Here is a 20910-nt window from a genome sequence, read left to right on the forward strand (position 1 = left end):
AATACTGATGCGTATTTATGCCTGGTGCTGTTTGGCAGGGAGGGGTGAAACTGATTCATTTGTGTGGTGCATTAATAACAAGCATAGCATTTTTAAATGATTTTTGGCTAATGACCAGATGAATATATGAACGAAAACAATGGCCTTATATTTACAAATGCATTAGAAGTTAGCCCTTTTCAATCTTCATCAGCACTTTCAAAAGCTTTTTAAGCAAGAACAAAGAAATCAGAAATCGTAGAGTTGTAGCTCACAGTATTGAGGACACTGCATTTTCTCTGTGATGAAAATCCTATGTTAAACAAAATGCTCAATGGAGGCTAATGGATCCCGAACAAGTCTATGCACTGCTTCCAAAATGCTTTGTTTGACAAATCAATTTTCCCATAACCCGGTGAGGAGAAAAGTGATGCGGATTGATCGCCCCCCCTGACTTTGTTTCCAGAATATTGTTTGATGGCTGGATAGATTAATTGGTATGACATTTGAAAGCCTTCTCTTGACTGTCAGCATCCAAGCTTCTATACGCCAATCGAACCTCGGTCTAATTGTCTCCTCTATAATACCTCACTTCACAAATTAGAGACGGTGCCTCTATAAACTATTCCCAATGTAAGACCCAAACAACATCACCCTGCTCAATCAGACATTGGTTTGAATAGGGGTGATGCTGGGCTGATAAGATAGAGCGCATTAAAGGGCATCACCCAAAGTGCTGTGCCAGCACATCTTCCTCTCAGCACAGTAGATCTGAAATATACAAATCAGACCCCAGCAGCTGCTTCAAGTAAACAAGCTCCAGACTCATCAATCTAGAGTAGTTATGCTATTTGAATCTTAGTGAAGAGTCTAATTTGAATTAGGACAACTACAGTGAGGAACACAAAAGGAAAATCATCTAAATCAATGACCTTGCAAAAGCTGGCTATGTAACATGTAATCCCCATATGGTATTTAAATGTGTTCTTGTATGTGAATGTTTAAGTTGTTGAAGTCTCAGGTTTATGTAATGACAGGTAACATTGCTGCTAGGCCCATATAGTCACACATAGTAAGAAAAGGTTAAATAACAAAATGAATGATGGCTGAATTTAGAGTTCAGGTATTGTTTATGGTGGCTGAACAGAGCCATTGATAATTAGGCTGGATTCCTGCAAACATAATCCCACTATATGTTCTTCTCAGGTCCAAAAATGTTTTATTATTATAGTGAGAAGAGGGAATCAAGGCTATCTGTCTCGTCTCCAGCCGCTAACTCATCCTTTATGTTCTCAGCTAACCCACGAACAAAAACACCCTGAAGAGAGGTCACATCCACCCACTCTCTGCAGCTAGTATCTTAAATTCATTAGAGTAGTCTGGAACTGACCTGTTACCCTGACTAAAGAGAGAGAGGGTGACTAGAAACCTGCTTGCCATGAATGGGGTGATCAAAACCTTTCTCAGCTCAGCCGTGAAAAGAGGAGGTGTTACAAATAGGAGAACCCTTGTTCAAAATCTATATGGGATTGATCTGAACCATATGTGACTGACTGTTGGTGAAAAACTAGGCAGCACTAAAAAAGAAAACGTCCACAAGCTCCCAGGTGACCTGAGTAATGTTCTGAAGTTGGTATGGAGGGCTCTCTGGGAAGCGGGGCTGAAGCGGCCCGGGCTGATACAGATTGCAGCGGTGGTTCAGGAGAGGAGTGGTCCGCATTAGCAGGTGGGGGGATTAGGGATGTGAGCGGGGAGTTAGTCTATGTGGGCCAAAAGCTGGGTGACACTGGTAATCAGGGCCCATACGTTGTCTACTACGTCATGGAGGACTTTACCATGATGACCAACGAAATCATATCAAAACAGAAAAACAGCAGGCGTGTGACTAGCAGTCAAACTAGCTGCCTCCCCCTTTTTTTTTGTTTTTTTCTGAAATCCCCATTTTGAAATTTAATGGGTGAGATCCTGTATTGTACATGGCTGTTTGTGTTTTTCAACTCACTTAAACAATATCACTCACATCTAAACTTCCTTCACTGCTCTCACTACAGTTTGCATTCTTCATCCCTTTTCCCTTTCAACCGCTTCTTCATACAAATTCAGGCCAGCAGTTCAGCTTCAGCTCACGCAGAGGGCAGCAATCCCACCACAATTTCTTCAGAAACTGCACTCTGTAGTATTATAAGCACCAACTTTCCTACAACGAGAGGTCTAAATATCTGCGGCGGTATCTGGCCTTCTCCTTGTCTTTTTTTCTGGTTGCATTTGTTCATTGTAGGCAATGTTGTGATGAGCAAAAATACTATGAAAAATTGTGTTTTTATCTGATTTTTGCAGTAATGTGATGAAGACTGAACTCTGACTCTGTGTATATATATATATATATATGTATACATAGATATTGTGCATAGTGATCACTTCTAATTCAAACCAATAAGTCTTCTGTTTCCTTTATAAACTATGGGATAATCATTTGTGCAGTGTACTACACTACGTACAAAATGTAATAATTCATAGCAGTAATCTCCACTTGTATTGAAGAGGAAAGGAAAATAGCCACAGAGTTTTCAAAATGAAGCATAACAATATTGTTTCCATTACATTTTTTTAGTTTACTGTTTATTGTGCAGCCTGTGGTTCTTAGTGAAAAGTTCACGCCTAACCCCAGTTGTGCCTCAGTAAACAAGGGAAGAAAATGAAAAACTTGAGTTAGAATAAGTCAAAACTGAGCATGTGCTTTCTCAGCTGTTGTTTGTGCATGTACTGTAAAGAGACTCAGACAGTTCTGTATTAAGTTACATGTAAAGATGGCATTTTTTTGTCCCATTATGGTCTAGAAAACATATTTATAAAGGCAGATGAAGACAGTTTGGTCTAAAATACCAAAACAGCCAAAAATCTATGGTCTATAGTCCAGTTATTTTTCTAAATAAAAAAGGAGCAAATTTACTTGAGTCAGATAAGACTGTAGTATCTGCCCCCCACATTTCATCACCATTTATTTATCATTCACAATGACTAATTGCCTGACTTGACTTCAATTTTGTGGGCTGGGATCCTTACAGAGCAAGCTGCTCAGCTGCCCGCCTCCCTTCACTCGCCGCACCTCCCTATCACCCCAACACACCCACTTGCCTTTGAAAAACTGTAATTGAATGAGTTTATGTCGTCAAATTGATTAATCATATTAATTTGTACTTATTAGTGGGATGGTTGAAAGTGATGACAATTAGATTAATGAAATTAGTTAATTCTTCCTACCCACACTATACTCCCAACTATAACGAACCAAAAAAAAAAAAAAAAAAAAAAGCATAGAAAGGGCGACTTATGACAAAATTGGCAATCAAGATTTGGCTGCTAATTGAATGTCTGCTTTTATTAATGATGAGGTTTGTAAAAAGACCTTGAGAAAGGAATATTAATTGATTAATCAAAGTGCTCCAAATTAAAGTGGGAGTATACAAAGCAGAGGTCTGAAAATTTTTCTCACACTTGATTGTGAAGAATGTTGCAATGTCTTTCTCAGGATGCTAAATACAAAATATACTGTTTGCTGACATCTGCATATGTAGCTGTTGTTTAAATTTCCGTGCTGACTGAAATATCTTTATTTTATTTTTCATTCATTTTAAAATCATGGAGCTGTGAATAGTCAAGTAAAAGTGAAAATTTTATCTTGTTTTCTTTCACTATATAGTGACTTCACAAACCTTGCCATCAGTCATCAGTCAGTTGTGTATCTCTATATTTTGCGAAGACATTGATGAAATCATGTCATCTTTACATTACTCTAAAGAAAAAGGTACTTTATTTGTCAGTAAGTGTTGAGATGATGAAGATGCTCCACCATAATAAAATGTTGCACAAACTGAGGCGCTCCAGACTTTACAGTAAAGTATGGATGTTGCCTGACCACAGATCAGTTCTGCGGGGCGCCACATGTCCCAGCGGGATCGCAGCCATACATTCATCATGCCTGTTTGCCTGTTGTGGGAAAACAAAATCCACATAAATATATGTAAATCTAAATAAACAGAGTGTGAGATCCCTTGAGCTGATAGACTGCTTTGAATTTCATTACGCAACAAGCTGCCTGATGGTTACAAACGATGCTCATGAAAAAGAAGTGATTGTTCGATATGATAAAGATGAAATGTAATAGTTTATGCCACCATGAATCTGATTGTAACGTCCACACTATTAGAAAGCCTGATAAGAGCATTTATGACTATTTGCTTTGTGTGATAAAGGGAAGTGGGCTGTTTGATTAATATGAGCAGCTGGCTGGCTCCAGGTTCAACAGATTGTGTTGGTGCATATAACTAACAGTAATAGGCTGGTATATACACTAAAATGTGAGCTGTCAGACATGTGAGATAAGCAGAATTATGACTAACACATTCTGCATGTTCGAAGCACGATGTTTGATATGCATGCTGTGTAAATGCAGGTGAGTAATGTTTTTGTTTTCACTGAAGAAATATTCACTTTAGTGGCAAGATGCTATCTGCTCATGTGGGCTATACAAAAGTGTAAAATAGGCTGGTTTCCACATTCAAAAAACATATAAATCTTGCTCATAGTTATGCTGCTGGAATGGATTACACTGTGACTTCACCCATTCTGTCAGAGTAGGTGGTCAGCATTGTTTTACACACTTAGCTTATATCCTTAGCCTTCTCCTTCAATATGCAGTAATTTCTTCTAGTTTAGAATAAAAAGTGAATTATCATCATTTTGTTGTTGTTTTGTGTGTAGTTATGTGACAAGCTATCATAACAATGTGATGGATAAATCTTATGAAAAAAAGTGGAAGAAAATATCTTAAAATCTATGATTTCTAAATATCTAAATATACATATATTTTTAATGCATTGCAGTTTACAACACATTTGGAGAGTTTCCACAACACCGATCATTAGTAAGCTGTGGTGAACCTCATTACCCATCTTTCATTCATATTTGTATACGATCTTAACCAGAACTTTGTTTTTTAATGTGAGTCTGATAAATCTGTTGTAATTTGGCTGCTGTTCAGCACATAAAATACTGTAACTTCTCCTGATGTCAGGATGTCAGAAAGGGTTATAATATAACCAAAAAGCCTTTTGTGAACCTCCTAATGTTTCCGTTTGAAAGTCCACTTTAGGCCCTGTGTGTGAGTTTACAATAGCACCTGGAGGTGAAAAGGCTGTTTGCCAAGGGATGGGCACAGTTAATATTATGACATCTAACTGAGAAGCTGTAAACTATATAAATAATCATACTCATGGTCCATTAAAACTGCAGAGAAGAATAATATTGCACAAAAAAAGCTGATGCCTGAAATATGGTAATGCAATTCTTCAAACATGCAGTAAAATGTTTTATTTATATAAAATCACTTTTGAAAATGCATGGGATCTAGGTTTGGTGTGGGGAATTCCAAACTGATGCAGAATAATATTGTTGAAGATGGAAAAAGATAATTTAGTCTCCACAAAGAATTGTGTGCACATATTACAGACTAATTCCTTACACTTAAACATGAAAACATTTGTGATCAGAAAGTGATGGAGAAGAGGTCCTTACCAATTAGGCTACTCATAGATAATACATTTAAACTGATATAAAACAGATAAAAGCAACAAAGCCTCACAGATGAGAAGCCAGAACTCAGGATTATTTGGTAGGCTGATATGCTAAATAAATGACTTTAAAAATTCCTTGATGATCAAAGTAGTAGCCAATTCATTTTCTTTTCATCAACTAATCAGTAAATTGCTCTAGTTTTGAGTAATGTTAGCTTGTCTTAATATTAAGACTCATGTCAACAGGAGGAATGTGTGCATTTGTCACTGTGAACTGAAAAAGGTGAATCGGCACACTGGACACCCACGGGATACTGTTACTGGACACCCATTTGCCAATACCTGCTTGCAACTCTGGATCCCTAATGGCCCAGTTCATCCTCAACTGCAACACTCCAAGAAGAAAATTATCCAAGAATTGATCACTCACCTTTGGACCCAATCCCTACACATTTCAAGATCTTGACGTCCCACAGACAGGATCCAAACCTCTCTGTGCTGAATGTATTGACAGCTATCAATGTTCGACTTGATCAAATGCTACCGCACCAGTCAGAGGCCATCAGTGGTCAAGGCATCCTCATTGGCAAGATCTATCGTCTCAATTTACACAGTCCATCCTCTTTAAACTGTGCTATTGATTTTGGCCTAGGTCATGAAGGTTTGGCATCAAGGTAGGGGAGAGATGGAGGGGAGGGTGGATGGGAGAGTAAGGACAGAGAGGGAAGAGAATAAGGGCACAGAGGAAGAGGCTTCCCCTGGGTGTCTCTAGTGCCAGTTCCTTCTTATTTAGCATTTGACCCTGGTCTTGGCTTTACTGCTCAATGCGGTGGCCTTATTTACAGCATATAGTCAATGGCTGCCAATATTTTGAACGAAGATTTGTCACTGCTCTTCAACAAAAGCTTAAAAATACTTTAAACAAACAGACTTGATCTATTTGAGGTCAAAGGTTTTAGTTTTGTTCTATTCCTCCAAAATTCCTTTTCCTGATTTTTCAGAGAGTGTCAATATCAAAAAACAACCCGGTTTTCAAATCAGATGTCCTGCTTTTTACAGCGTGACAGGTGCTCTGCACCTCCACACTTACTGTTCAGTTATGGGCACCTCTCATAGTCGCCTGTTGCTGTCGTTATTTTACAGCTCCGTGCTCCAGTCCATTAGCAACACCACCGCCGGAGCAGAGCCGATAAACCATCTGGCCAGGCTCCTGAAACAGATAGCAGCCTCTTAATGGAGTGAAAAAGTAAAAGCAATTAATGTCACATTAGCACATCACTAATAAGGCCTGCCCTCCAGTATGCTGCAGTGAGAATAATCAGTTGGTTCAGACTGAGATGCATCCCAACAATGCTTCACTGTTAGCGCTGACACTAAGTCCTGAACAAGACCATGTCAGGAGAATCAATATCCATAAACAAATGAAACACTTTCAGGTCAAGAGCATTCACTTGAAATGTAAGATCAATGTCAAATACATACATACACATCACTAACTAATAGTATGACAAAAGTGTTAGCAGCATTAGCGTTCATTTGCAATTGTATTTCTAGTCACTTTTCAGGCAAACAGAAATCCAAGCATTCATAGGCCCAGTGTCTACTACGAGTTTAGCATGTTAGCATGGCAAATTTTACTCATTAGCACTAAAACAATGCTGCTGAGGTTGAGTGGAATCTCATTAGTTTTGCAGGTATTTCTCCAGTTTACTGGAGAAATTGAAATTTTGACCTGGTGATGGTGCTAGAGGAAAAAGTAAGGATCACCTAAGTTGTTATTTGTCTTGAGGAGACCATGTATGTCCTTACATCATTTATTGTTATAAAGATATTTTAGCCTGAACCAGAGGACCCACCAACAATGCCACCCTTTGAGCCTGAAATATTGTTCATAGCTGCTTTAAAATAAATAAAGAGACACACTAATGGAATCTGGAATTAAAGACACAAGTTTCTGCAAAATTAAGAAATACGGCTCTGCTCAAGTGTTTACTATAATGAGAACATTTTGTTGTTATGACAAGATCCCAAATTATCTTTCATTTTCTTTTGTTTTCTGTTACGGTGGCAGCAATAGGCCGCCATATGGAACATTAATCTGTGCTAAAAATTAGTTCCAAGTAAAATGTCAGAATCCAAGCCCTAATGCTTTCTGTGGAGCACCAGAGGCAGAAATGATGTTGTGAAATATACAGTCATTCAGTTCTCTACAACAAACTCAACACTTACAGTAGCTGTGTGTGAGACTTCCTGTCATGACCTCCCTCACTTTCAGCTCTCGTCTTTGAACTGTAAGTCAAACTTCACACAACGGCAGTCCTGTCTCAAGAGCTTTCCCAAACACAATACATGTCCTCTGTGGCTTGAATGAGACTGGGATTTTAAGATCTGGCTTAATTGTTGTCTTTTCCAGTGTTTAATTATAAAAACACCAAAGCATGGTCTCTGCTGCTGTCTAATTCCACTATGTTCCGCTAATTATGTTGTGTTAATAGAGGTTTTTCTGTTGTGGCGTCATGCTCATTAACTCAGCGGTGACACTGCCCTTAATTGGATAAGAGGCCATTAAGTCACTTTTCTTTGATTAAAATGATTGCTTCCTTATAAACATCTGCCCTGATACTAACTGGTTCAAAGCATGTGAAACAATAAGCCATAACTTTCATAATAGTGTATATACAAAGTGCTACATTTAAAGTAAAAAGTTGCTTTTCATCAAATGTAATATCACATTGGACATTTGCATCAGAAAACCTCCTCATCCCAGCTGCACGTACTAACACAAAAAAGAAATCTGCATGTGATGACTCCTTCTGTACAAGGGGACATGCGTGTCACTTGCTGCTGCATACTCTTGTTGCAGAAACAACACAGCTCTATACTCGAGGTTTAATAAGGATCAGTCTGGAAAGAGAAGCTCCACAAACCTCTAAAATGTCAGACACTGCAGTATCATCACTCACAGTAAATGGCCTTTTTTTTCTCCATCTTCTCCCTTTGTCTTTTTTTGTTGTGATCCTCCTGGGTCCGGTGCACAGCGGTGATGCTGCGAACTGATTATTTAAAGCAGCTTGTAAAATACAAGCTTTCAGGTCAACTAACGGAGCAGCTAACTGATGTGTCTTCCCAAAGTCAGTGATTGGAATTCACTACAGTTAATCTAGTATTAAAGTTGTCCTATTTTAAGCTGGAGTGTTGTCAAATCACCACCTGCCATCATGTTTCAACATCTCAAAGTTAATATCAAGCAGACCTCCATTTAAAATAAGGCCCAATATAGACAGAAAACAGACTGACACCACCACTGCTTTCAAATCCCCAGTACCCCTGTTCCCATACCCACACATGCCCTCAATTACCCTATGAGCACCACATGTGCAACATCATTAATAAGATCCACTAATAATGGTGGCGAGCTCCATTGGCCGTGAGTGAGATTTGACTAATTACTGTAATTGTATTGGAGTCATGCTCATTAAATATGAAAATTGTGTTCTGTGAAATGAATGGGGTTTCATGATCACTCTTGTATGGACAGGCAAGAAATAAATTAGAGAACAGTTTCTCGTTGCACAATTAACTACTGCACACACAGCTACCTGCCACTCCCCCCAGTCTGGTAATACAATGTGTGTGTGTGTGTGTGTGTGTGTGTGGCTTAGTGTGTGGTATGTGTGTGTGTGTGTATTTTTGTGTATTTTTGCCAGTGTGCCATTACTTGTTGCTTATGATTCTCTGTACACATACTGGATGCATGACCTGCTTGCCCATGAAACATGGAAATGTTAATATAGCACAAAGCATATAATTGCAATTGTAATGATTTTTTCTTTATTTTTCAGCTACATTTATTTTATTTTATTTGATATAACTCATAGCTTATATCAAGTGCTTACTGTTTTCTGGTTTAGTTGTAGGCTACTGTATAAATGTTAGGCATGGCATGAGGAACAATAAAACATTTACATAGACCAAGATGCTTTTAATTTTTTAAATTTTGGAATTTTTTAAAATCATTTTGAAGCACTTATGGAAACTTGGAAATTTTTATTTTTTATTTTTTTTTAATTCTACAACCAGGTTATGAGACACATTGTGTGATGACATTACAAAACTGACAAAAAAACAAAGCTCAAACTGCACAAACACACCTAAAATATGTTTTATCGGACTTTTCTGACAATTCTGCCCATAAAAAAAAAAATTAGTGGTGTACAACTTTCAATCCAAATACAACAGTTTCTTCCCCTCACACAACAGGATGTGCCAGTGACTCTTCACTGTAACTTTTGTTCATACTTCTTTCTATCACCTCCTGGGATTTAAGCAGCTGTCAGGACTCCAGAGCCTAGACGACAGTGTCTGGGAGTGGCTACGTCCCAGAGGAGCAGAGCATCTTTTTTCCCTGCTGTGTTTCTGCACGCTCAAGTTGTTTGAGAAATCTTGCAATGCAAATGCGGTACTTACCTTTACCGCCCAGTAACAAAACTGTGTCACTGTCAGAGCTTTCTGTGAAAGCCCTGATTTTGTCTAAAGAGATATAGAGGTGAGGAGAGGCAGGTAAACAAAGCATAATGTGGAGGTCAAATGCTAATGAGTGTTCCATTTGTTACGTCTGGCTCCTTCCAAAGGCAAAGTAACAACGTCAGAGGCACCCAGACATAATAAATCATCCAAATAAATAATAAAGATTCAGAGAAGACTTCATGGTGTTCATTGTGCCACTTTGAATGAATTTACAGCCCAGACCTGATTTCCCTCATGTGGCCTTATTTAAATTGTCCCCATTTTAAGCCGCCTGCTTGAGACAGCAAGATGCTTGCAAGGCCATTTTAAAGCCCAACACCCTACCATATAATTTCCATCTGCTCACTGGTTAATAGGGTAAGACCAGAGAGAACCCCACTATGAACTGTAATGTAACTTGCTTTAGCTGAGATACAGGCCAAAGCGCTGCAAGACTTGAACAGATGCAATGCCATGCGGGGTTTGCAGCTGTTGCAAGGTCTCAGAAAACCCACAGCTGTCCCTTCTCTGTCTGAGTGCCCCAGTAAATGGAGACTGAAAGACAGACATGACTGATGAGGTGGTGAAAAATCCAAAGTGGCAGGTGGATGAAGAGTATCACAGGTAGTAGAGAACACCATAATAATACATAGCTGATAATATGTTTTCTTTCTTCCCTCCCTTCTCTCCTGCACTCTCTTTGTACCGTCACCACCCATAGATGGCGCCCAATTCATTTTGAAAACAGTGGCCTTTCTCATAGGGTTGTCCATCACAAAGTGCCACAGACTGCATGGTGGTGGGGATGAGCTACGGAGAAAGGCACCCTTACCTGTCCTTGAGCCAGGCAAGAGAGAGAGAGAGAGAGAGAGAGAGAAAAGAGTAGATTCAGCATGTATGTATGCTGTAGCCGGGAGCCATAAATCATGACCTTCTTCAATTTACACAGGGAGCATATTGATGGTTTCCTATCTCCTTTACTCACTTTCACCTAGTTACATTGTCTAAGACAACACCACTCTGGGTAACCATGACTGACACTTTACAGCCTATTCTCAGTGGACTCTCACCTCAGCCGCTGAATAATCCTCACGTGAGGCAAAGGAAGAAATGTGAGTGTAACGGTAGCGGAGCTGAAGCCGGTGGTAAGAGGTCGCGCTGACAGTGTGATCCTCGATTTTGTGAAAGAGGTAGGCAACAAGGTTGGCTGATTAACAGACCGCAGTGAGACAGTGTCAATGCCCCGTCTTGAGCGCAGACAGGTCAGACAACCGGTGACAATTTAGGAAAAATAATAGGTGGTTTACAAGATGGAAAGTCACTCTGAGGACAGTGGGCCATGTCCTAATTCTCTACTACATGACTGAAAACAGAAAAGAAAAAGTACCACCTATAAGAGACTATAATTATAACCACAGGAGATAAGAGCTGCAATGATGAGAAGTTCATGATATTAGTAATTGTGTTTTGTACCACCTCTTTCTCATCAGACTTTAATGATAACACCTTTACATTGACTTCTAAGATACTGGTAATACTGACATGCTGTGCAGAACAATCCACAAGTTAATACTCAGTAGTTATTTGCAGCAATAATGTGGAGTGGCGGGCACAGCCGTGCCAAGAATAAATAAAAAATGAAAAAGTGACAAGGCCATTTATTTGTTTAATTCAATCTTCTGTTGAGAGATCTTTTCTCTGGACATCATACTTGATTTTGTTTAGAGGAATGGTTTGTGGCAGGCTGATTAAACACAGACTCACCCCCCCAACCCCCATACTGGCTGAAGTTGAAAGCCCAGTAAATGAAATGACTTCCACAGGATTGCACCACAAAGGAAGAGAGTGTGTCAGATGTGCATTCAGCCAGTGTTGTAGCCAACACAAGGTCAAACGGGACATTGTGTAGACAGCGAACCAACTGACAGTCGGGGCAGAAGGATGCCGTTACACCCCAAGGCACCGTCTTGCTAAATGTACAAGTGCACACACGCACACACACACACACACACACACACACACACACAGATGCACATGCACATGGTTGGTCATACTGGGCACCATTTGACTGTACATTTCTTATCTCCGGTGTGAGACGAGGGCAAGGCTGTACTGTAAGACTGGATGCAGACGCCTCTACTCAGAGCAGGAAATTTCTATTACTATTCACTCTCATTATCTACTGAAAATAAGATCTTACTCTTCACAAAAAAAATCAGATGATATGGGAAACCTGAGAGCAACTTTACAGCAAATCCTTTAAAACTTACTTCACCTACATACAGGTATAGACAGGAACTAACAGCCTCTTGCAAAAAGAAAAAGATAGATCCTTTGCTTATTTATGAAAATCTTACAGTATGTTGATTTTTTTCATCTATAATGAGAATACTAAACTGAAGGCTGGTGTTTTGGAGGCAGTGCAGTATGTTATGGGAAAATGTAAATAAAACATATTTATTTTAAAAATTATATTACATTGTATAGTGTCCATATCAATATAATAGGGTAAATATATTTTATCTGACAAATTTGTCTCCTTGTTAAAAGCCAAAAACGGCAGTCTTATTCTGTATCCACACACATTTAATAGTTTTTAAGCTTTATAAACCCAGTGTTATTGACGTTACTCATCGCAATCACTGAGATGCACATGCATCCAAAAAGTGAAAAAATATCCACATGCGGATTTCTTGTTCCCAATTCTTCTTTTTATTCTACAACGACAGGACCATGTTTTGAACACGTATGGTTTTCCTAAGGTCTGAGGGTCAGGAAGACCATTTGTGGCTGAAACATTGTTATGTTCATGAAGAGTAAAGGGGATAAGCAGTGCGTGGGTTTTTTTTTTCTTCTTCTCTTTTTTGGTTTCTGTAAGTGATATGCAATCCTGAAAAAATGGTGACATATTGAGTAAAGCTTGTCAGTAAATGTGGTACAAACTTAATGAGTTGACTGATTTTGTAGATTGATTTTTTTCTCACATTCAGTGAATTGAAGATATTTAAAGAAATCATTTGCAGTGTTTACATAAACCATGTGATTTTATTGTCACTGTACATTCAGTGCACTGTTCGATCTGACTCACTCCAAAAAAGCATATATTTACACATGGATACAGTAGGCATGAACACAACAAACAAAACACAAGAAAATGGCACACAATACTGTCCAGTGAAACCTAGCTGTGGTTGGCTTTTTGCTTCTCACTTCTCAAATTTTTCCTTTTTGTCTTTCGAGCACTGTGAACGTCTGTGCATAGTTACCCTGTCTTGTTCTGAGCATAAGTTTACAATTAAAATGAACCAAAGCTTCCTCTTAACTTGATTCATATATCACAATTACTAACATATTGCTTTTGAGGGGAGTAAAACTCTTGGGTAATCACATGTCTATGGTACATACACCGAGCAGGGTCCTTTATACACCGCAGCCCAGAACGGCCAGAGAGGTTCCTCCATGTTTTATGTAAATCTCGTCATCTCAGAGTGCATGGAGATAAGATAAGTCCGCAAATGGAACAGCGAATAAGCAGCTTTCTCCTCCGAGGAATGTGTTCCCCAATTGCAGTAGGTTCATCTACATTTTTTTTAATACCCAGTCAGTGATGTCACTTTATTTCTGTGCCACCGATTCCCAGGAGGAACCCATGGCCCGCTTCCAAACCCAGTGTAATTTTCAAAATATGAATTGAGGTATAGGGTCTAGATGACTTCACTCGCTATATGTCCTGCTGTGCTGATAACCAAAATCAATGATATCTCAGAGTGTGTGTTTCAGTGTTGAGAAACACAAAGACGCAAAAAAACAAAATAAATATAGATCGATTATTATAATGGCCCTATCCTCACTTGAGTAAATACCCTTTGACTCAATACAGTCAATTGTATTGTTGAAGTTGCCAATACATCATGAAAAATTCAGTAAACAGGCAAATTAAACAACTGATCATTGCTACATCAACGCACAGCAGCTACAGTATAGTATAGTGAAATATGCACAACACATTTGCCGTGTACAGCACTGTACAGTATGTCCACATTGTAAACAAAGCACAACTAAATGTCAGTCTGATGCTCCACAACACAAGGAACATAGGTGGCCATATTTGCCTTGCATAGCCCAGTGATCGCTCTGTTATGAAACTATTACAGACACCCGTGAAATCGCCTTTGTAAAGGTTTAGACAAACCCTCCCCACCGTCAACCGAAATAAAACGACTCTTGTCCCCAAGGTAGAGCCAAAGCAGAAATTTAATTGCTCCATTTCTTTTGAGAATTTCAGCGTAGGAGACAATTAGAATTAATTGGATGTAGTAGAACAGTTTTAGAACTCTGAAAATAAATTAGGCATTTTTCTTTTATTTTCTTATATTAATTTCAGTGATGGGAAAGTTGGGAAACAATTATCTGCTATCAGTCTTCAAAGTGCACAGAGGAGGTATGTGACCGAAGGTTGGTTTGTATGTGTTGGTCAAATTTTCTGCCAGAACGTGCTCATTAACACTTCACTCAACCAGCACAATATGAACAGATGGAGCTTGTTGAAACACTCGCCCTTAACTGTCTCCACAGTATGAAAAAACGATCGTCGTGGTAGGTTTAGAAGCTCCTCAAAATGAATGGATGCACAGCTGGATACTCATCAAAATAAAGGTATTACTATTAATGAATTACTGTAAATAACATCCATATTTATATGGAAACAGCTGGCTGCAGGTTTATCACTGTTACTTGTGTTTCATTCTAAATGATTTGAAGACACTATGCTTTGGTTTGCTACTGTACAGAGGGGATGCATCCTTAATTTCAATTGGGAACGGATTAGCTGGGTATACATTTGGGGAAGTGCATCATGGGAATTGTATTCTCTACTGTATTGGGTTATAATTATCTATGCATTACATTACAGTGAATCAATAGCGTCTGTTCCTGTGAGGATTGTCTATAGTGACTGGTCGCTTGTCTTTCTGTTTTCTTCTAGTTTGGGCGGAAGCTAATGGCACTTGACACTTTAAAGACACAGCTGCTTTTAAGTGTTCGTAAGGGATCTGTCTCACTACAATCCTAAGAGCAGCTGATTAATCTATTATGGTATTATTCTGATTTTACGATAACATGTTCCATTCGACCTGCTCAGGTTATCAGGACAGAAAGAAATATGTTGATAACTGTGTCACATTATTCTCTTGGCTTTCTTTGAATAATTTGGCAACTGGTTTACAATTGATATTACGCTCTAAAAGTCTACTATCACTTCTGGATTATACACATTTATGAAATTAGCTTGTGCACTTCAGTGTGTCAGAGTGTCAGTGTTTGCAGAAATGTACAGAGAGTACAGTGTCAGTCTGAATGATTAGCACCTTCATTAGAGATGAGCTAAAAAACTGGTACAGAACTTCAGTAAGACGTAATCTGAGATCTAATATTTTCTGCCATTATTGATGTTGAGTTTTAATTCAGAGTGCAATTCAAGTTATTCTCACAAACACAGGTGTCATTATATTGTTGCACACAAACATTTCAACTAGTCAGCTGCTATGGTGTTACATCCAAACAGGTTTAAAATGTTGCCACCTTAAATCCAAGGGTCTAAACATCCTCAGTCATAAAAAACATCTGCATTATTTTTATTTGATCTTGCCACCTTGAAACTCGGATAGAGAAAAAGGGAAAATTATTTCTCAAGGAAACATATTATTTGTGAAGCTTCAGCTGTGGCAGTTGTATGTACTTGCATTTAACACATCTCTACTGGCTGTTTATGTAACAGCAAGTTTTAGCCTCCCCGATATAGTTTGGAAATTTGTTTCAAATTTGGCCAACCATGATAAAAGTGGGGAAAATATGCCCAATTATGGATGTGACTAATTATTTTTTTCATTATTGATTAATCTGCTGATTATTCTTTGATTAATTGACTAATTGTTTTTCCTTTAAATTCTTTTGAGAGTGAAAAATGCCTGTCATCGTTTCCCACAGCGCAAGGTCATGTTGACAGATGTTTTGTCTCACAACAGTCCAAAGGTATTCACAGAGAGAGAGAAAGCAGTTCAGATATGTGAGGATAGCGCACAGACTTTGGTATCACATAAGACTGAGGGCTGATGTAACTGGCTGTGGGACTAATGCTATTAATATAGTGACACTTGTTTGAGAGTACAACCTAAACAAGGGGGGTGGGTGGACACAAGAAAAAGCAAAACCTATACAATATATTGCAATCTAATACAGCACCATCACAACCTATAGGCTCAAAAGCAAATATAGAGTTGAGTCAGCACCTATGTGACACAAACTGAACATTACAATCATTACAAAGGTAGTATTTATTGCAGGGCTATCAGGGTGTATCAGATTGCATTAAATTGCATAGATGTTGCTGTTATTGCGCCCTTTTTCTATATTTACATAAAATAAACTTTTTATGACAAGCCGCACAGTTTAGTTTAAAAATTCTCAGCACAGAATATAGCTTATCATGTGTGTATTTCACAGTATGTCTGGTTGCCAATATTTCTGTATGACACTTAAAACAGAGAGAAGTGATGAGTGGGTCTCTAGAAGCAAAAACCACTGACTGAGATGCTACCAGACAGACTTCGCTAGTACAATACCCATTATTGCCACGTTATTCATAGATGCTTAGTGCAAACTCTTTGTGAACTATGATCACTAGCCAACCACTGTCCTTCTGTAAGCACCAAGTTGACTACAACGACTGAGTCGTTGAAGCTACTATGAGGTAAATACATTACGAGGAAGTCGAGAATCTTACATACCCGTCATGGTGGGTGGCGCTTTCTTTGATGACGAATATAAGAATATGTCTAACAATTCTCCCCCCGCCCAGTGCAATTTCACACAATATACAGTACACATATTATATGTAGACCAGTTAGAGACTATTGCTTTAACAACTGAGATTAGAAAATATGAAAGAAAGAAACAAAAACACATAATGTGGCTATGTAGCCGCACAGTTCTTTAGGACATTTATATTAACACACTTCCATTTTGAGATGAAAATAAGATAAGAAACAAATTCACAGAAGCTTCAGGTGATATAGAGCAATGGGTCTCTGGTTATAACAAGACCTCGGTTGCCTGATTTCTGTACACAACATCTTTATATACATCATCATGATCCCACATCATCAGGCTGATATTCATCCTTTTTAAACCATCTCAAGTTCCTTTTTCTTTTATTTTTATTACCATTTAAAAGTGTTAAAATGACTCAGTAGTCCAAAGCTTCATCCTTTCACTGTCAGTTGGCACACTGCCTTTATTTTCATGGGCTGTCTCTCGCCTCGCATTGGGTGATGCAGCTGTCTGTCAAACATCTGGCCCAGGTGTCAAGCCTTGGCTTCCAACATCTCGAGGAATAGTTTGTGCATGGGGACTTTGCCCTGCATTTTGATGCTGTAGAAGTGCTGAACTGCCTTGGTGGCGGTCTGACGGAGCAGAGGCAGGGTCATTAGGAGCTTGCCTGCCCGTCGAGGGTCCTCCGGGTGCTGAGAGCCCTCAAAGTCCTGAAGGGCCTCATGGAGAGAATCCTGGAGCCTTTGGACAGCCTCGATGTTCTCTATGTGCATGGAGTCTGAAGCAGAAAGGGTGGAGGGGGAGGGTGGAAGGGAGGAAATAAGAAAGAAAATATTTTAATCATTTATATTTTAAATGTTTGAAATGAAAAGCAAACATTTTCTACTGATCTGCATTGTGACAAAACATGTACAGAAACAACAACAACTTGGTGTTTTGCAATTGCATCAGCTGGCTTTAAATTCTGCATCTTGTCTTTGCAAACATGCAATTTTGGAGAGAGGTTTTCTCTTGTTGGTGGTTAATGACGCTCCTTAAATAAATGCCTATGCGTGGCCAGGACTCTAGGGACAGGGAGGGGAGGGAGATGTACTGTAGGTCTGTATAAATATATAGTAGGACAGGAAAAAGATTCATTTCTTTTGGTATCATGGACCACATACATCCCCCCTGCTAATGAATTCAGATGGCTGCATTACTAGGATATCGTTCAGCTGAATGATGGCGGCAGATGGCCTTCATTTCCATAAGAAAGAGCAGTTGGCCCCCTTATGTATAGGCTCTAAAATAAAACCAGTTGAGACTTATTAAAAACTGCTCCCTATGTATAAGTCTACAAGTTAGAAAAAAAGACAGGCTTGTCCTCCAAAGGACACTCTGACATACAGTAGAGTGTTTTAATAGACAAGCAGTGGTTTGCTTTCAATCAATTTCACTGCACAGACTTACAGTGTCAGGTCTCATCTGTGTATGTATCATATCTACAATTCATCAACTGACAGATAAAATGGTGCACAACAAAATGTGAATTCAATTCAGTATCGTAATTGAATCAAAACAATTCATCCTGGTATATCTATCAGAATAAAATCGACTTGTTTCTTCCTAAACACTCTGTATTACTAAAGCTAAACCAAATGTGGCTGCTGATTGAAGTGTGTGAGTGAATTAGATCAGCCCTGCTATGTGTCATGAAAGTTGTGGAGTGAAGTAAGACCGTGTATGAACATGTAAATGAGGCAGAAAAAAGGAAAGTACAAGGCTAATTATGTTCCTAACTGACTGATTAAGTCTCTTTTACCAGTCGCCTTCTGTGTAAATTGCGTTTCTATCTTGGGAAATTAACTAGGCTATGTGGACCGCACATGTGTTCCAGCACTCTTCATTTGAAACCTTCATGTTAATACTGATCTGATCCTCGTTTGGCTGTGCGGGCATGCGTGTGTGTGTGTGTGTGTGTGTGTGTGTGAGAGACAGGGAGAGAAGGGTAAAGCAAGGCTATGTTTGCAAATGTGTGTCAGTGTGTGTAAATGCACAGGGAGAGTGTGACTGTTTTCATGTGTGTGTGTGTGTGTGTGTGTGTGTGCGTTGAAGGAGGTTAGGGGCGGAATGCAAAACTAACTTTGAAGAAACAATTTCCATGTAATCCGTCAGCAGCCTGGCGTCAATCCCGTCGATACTCCGCTAATTACAAAATCAATGGCCATGAATTTCCACAGCTGTCACACCCACAGGACCCCTGGAGCCGAAGCTCTCCGAGACTGTGTTCAAACGAGCCGAAGCTGCCCTCTCGCCCTCCGTGAGCCTCCCTCTCAACCCCTGCCTTCCTCTCTCACACTTCTCCCTTACCTTTACATCCTTGGCTTTCCATCACCCCTCCCTCCCTCCAGCGCCACCCCCCCATTTATCCTCCCCTCTCTCCACTCTCCCATGGAGAGTTTGTCATCAGAAGACTAAAGCTCTGGGCTCAGCATTTTTCATTTTTCAGTCAGGCAGGAGAAAAGACTCCTAACAGGCATTGATTAGTGGGGGACAGGCCCGGCCTCATGAAAAGCAAACTGTCGATATGGGCGCAGCATCTTCACATTGGAACAAACGAGGCCCGTCGCTCCCCAACGCTCATTCCACTCCACTTAACACATTTTATTGACAGCCCCTGTTTTCCTAATGAAATGCTAAATATATCTCCCTGGGCTGTGGCGCGCTGGCAGCTACTGTTATGGAGACGGAGAGAATGAGAGCGCAATGTGACAGTCACACACACACACACACACACACACACACAGACACCCACACATGTATGTGCACACAAATTAAAATATAGATGCACACACTCTCTCACACATAGGAGGTGTTAAATTAAACAACCGTGCTCCTGACCTTTTTGTCCCCCTCTTATCGGGTATCCTTCATTGTGGAAGTGATCAGCTCCCCAGATATAGACAATCACTTGACATTTTTTTGTTTTATTTCTTTGTTTGCTTTAATTAAATGCCAGCTATCTCGATTCATTTGAGATTTAACACAGAGATGTACCTTCTGCTCAAGCTCATGTCACCTTTGAGTTTGTAGAGAAAAGTAAAGGATATTTGGCTAAAAGACTATAATTCACAGCAAAAACATCACTTCTTAATGATACCTTTATATAAACCATTTTTTTTTAGGTCACGTGGACCCAAATCAAAAGTAATTTTAAGTGCAAACTCAATGTTTAGCGGTGTAAGATCTGAAAAGTTGGTGTGCATTAACCCCTTCACATTTAGTTTACATTTATTTCCACTTAATAAAGATTTAAGGTTGAAAAAAAATAATCTTAATCGACACTGTCTGACAAAGTTGTAGACTATATATATATTCTGTATCATCTTGTTCCAGCTCCTCAGTCATGCTATATGATACACTGAGAGAAATTCAAACCCAGATGGAAACATTCTTCATGTCTTGAAGATCTCCTCATGTTTCCCCAAAATTCAGTAATATATTTGGACATTTTAGGATCTCCATTAGAGTTAAACATAAAAATGTGTGTGGGCTGCACAGCATGAGTTTGTACTGACTAACAGTGGGATTAAGGAGGTTAACTTTACCTGAGTTGGCAAGGGCGATGGCTTTGAGTGTGACAAATTCCTCCTTCTCCATGCGCAGCTTCTTATAGCGTCGGACCAGTGGCAAGATGGCGACGTGCAAGTCCAGCAGGCCTGAGATCCTCGCCTGCTCCTCGTCCACCACATAGTCCTCTGCGTACACAATCTCGTCCTCGCAGGGCAGGGAGCGAAACACAATGCTCAGCACCAGGATCTCCATCCAGGCACTCTGCAGTAGACTCATCTGGTCTGCCAGCGAGAGAGTGGAAAAACCTACAAAAACAAAAGAAAAAGGAAATGTGTTATTATTTTTATATTTTCTTTCTAGACATAGCTTTGCACAACCACATTACAAAGCATGAGATCAATCCATTAATCTCTCTACGCTTTAATTGGCCATTTCAAGTCCTCCCCATATTTTATGGGCAGTGTGTACAACG

The 20910-nt window shown here is 39.4% G+C and overlaps 1 protein-coding gene across 4 annotated transcripts in view; it reads right to left on the minus strand.

Moving 5' to 3' along the window:
* Positions 1-12710: 12710 nt before the first annotated feature.
* LOC139622076 (steroid hormone receptor ERR2-like) overlaps positions 12711-20910 on the minus strand; it is an 89931-nt gene continuing 81731 nt past the window's right edge. For 2 of the 4 annotated variants that reach the window (XM_071479184.1, XM_071479187.1), the window contains exons 6-7: positions 20474-20743; positions 12711-17664 (exon numbers count right to left, since the gene is read on the minus strand). In XM_071479184.1, the coding sequence (XP_071335285.1) occupies positions 17420-17664; positions 20474-20743 (515 nt within the window). In that variant the 3' untranslated portion in view covers positions 12711-17419. The remainder of the gene's footprint in view (positions 17665-20473; positions 20744-20910) is intronic. The other 2 variants (XM_071479186.1, XM_071479185.1) reach the window with 1 other exon arrangement.

Source organism: Trachinotus anak, unplaced genomic scaffold, assembly GCF_046630095.1.
Source record: "Trachinotus anak isolate AG129_WGS33_773 ecotype Australia unplaced genomic scaffold, CSIRO_AGI_Tana_v1 ptg000005l, whole genome shotgun sequence".
Classification (NCBI taxonomy): Eukaryota; Metazoa; Chordata; class Actinopteri; order Carangiformes; family Carangidae; genus Trachinotus; species Trachinotus anak.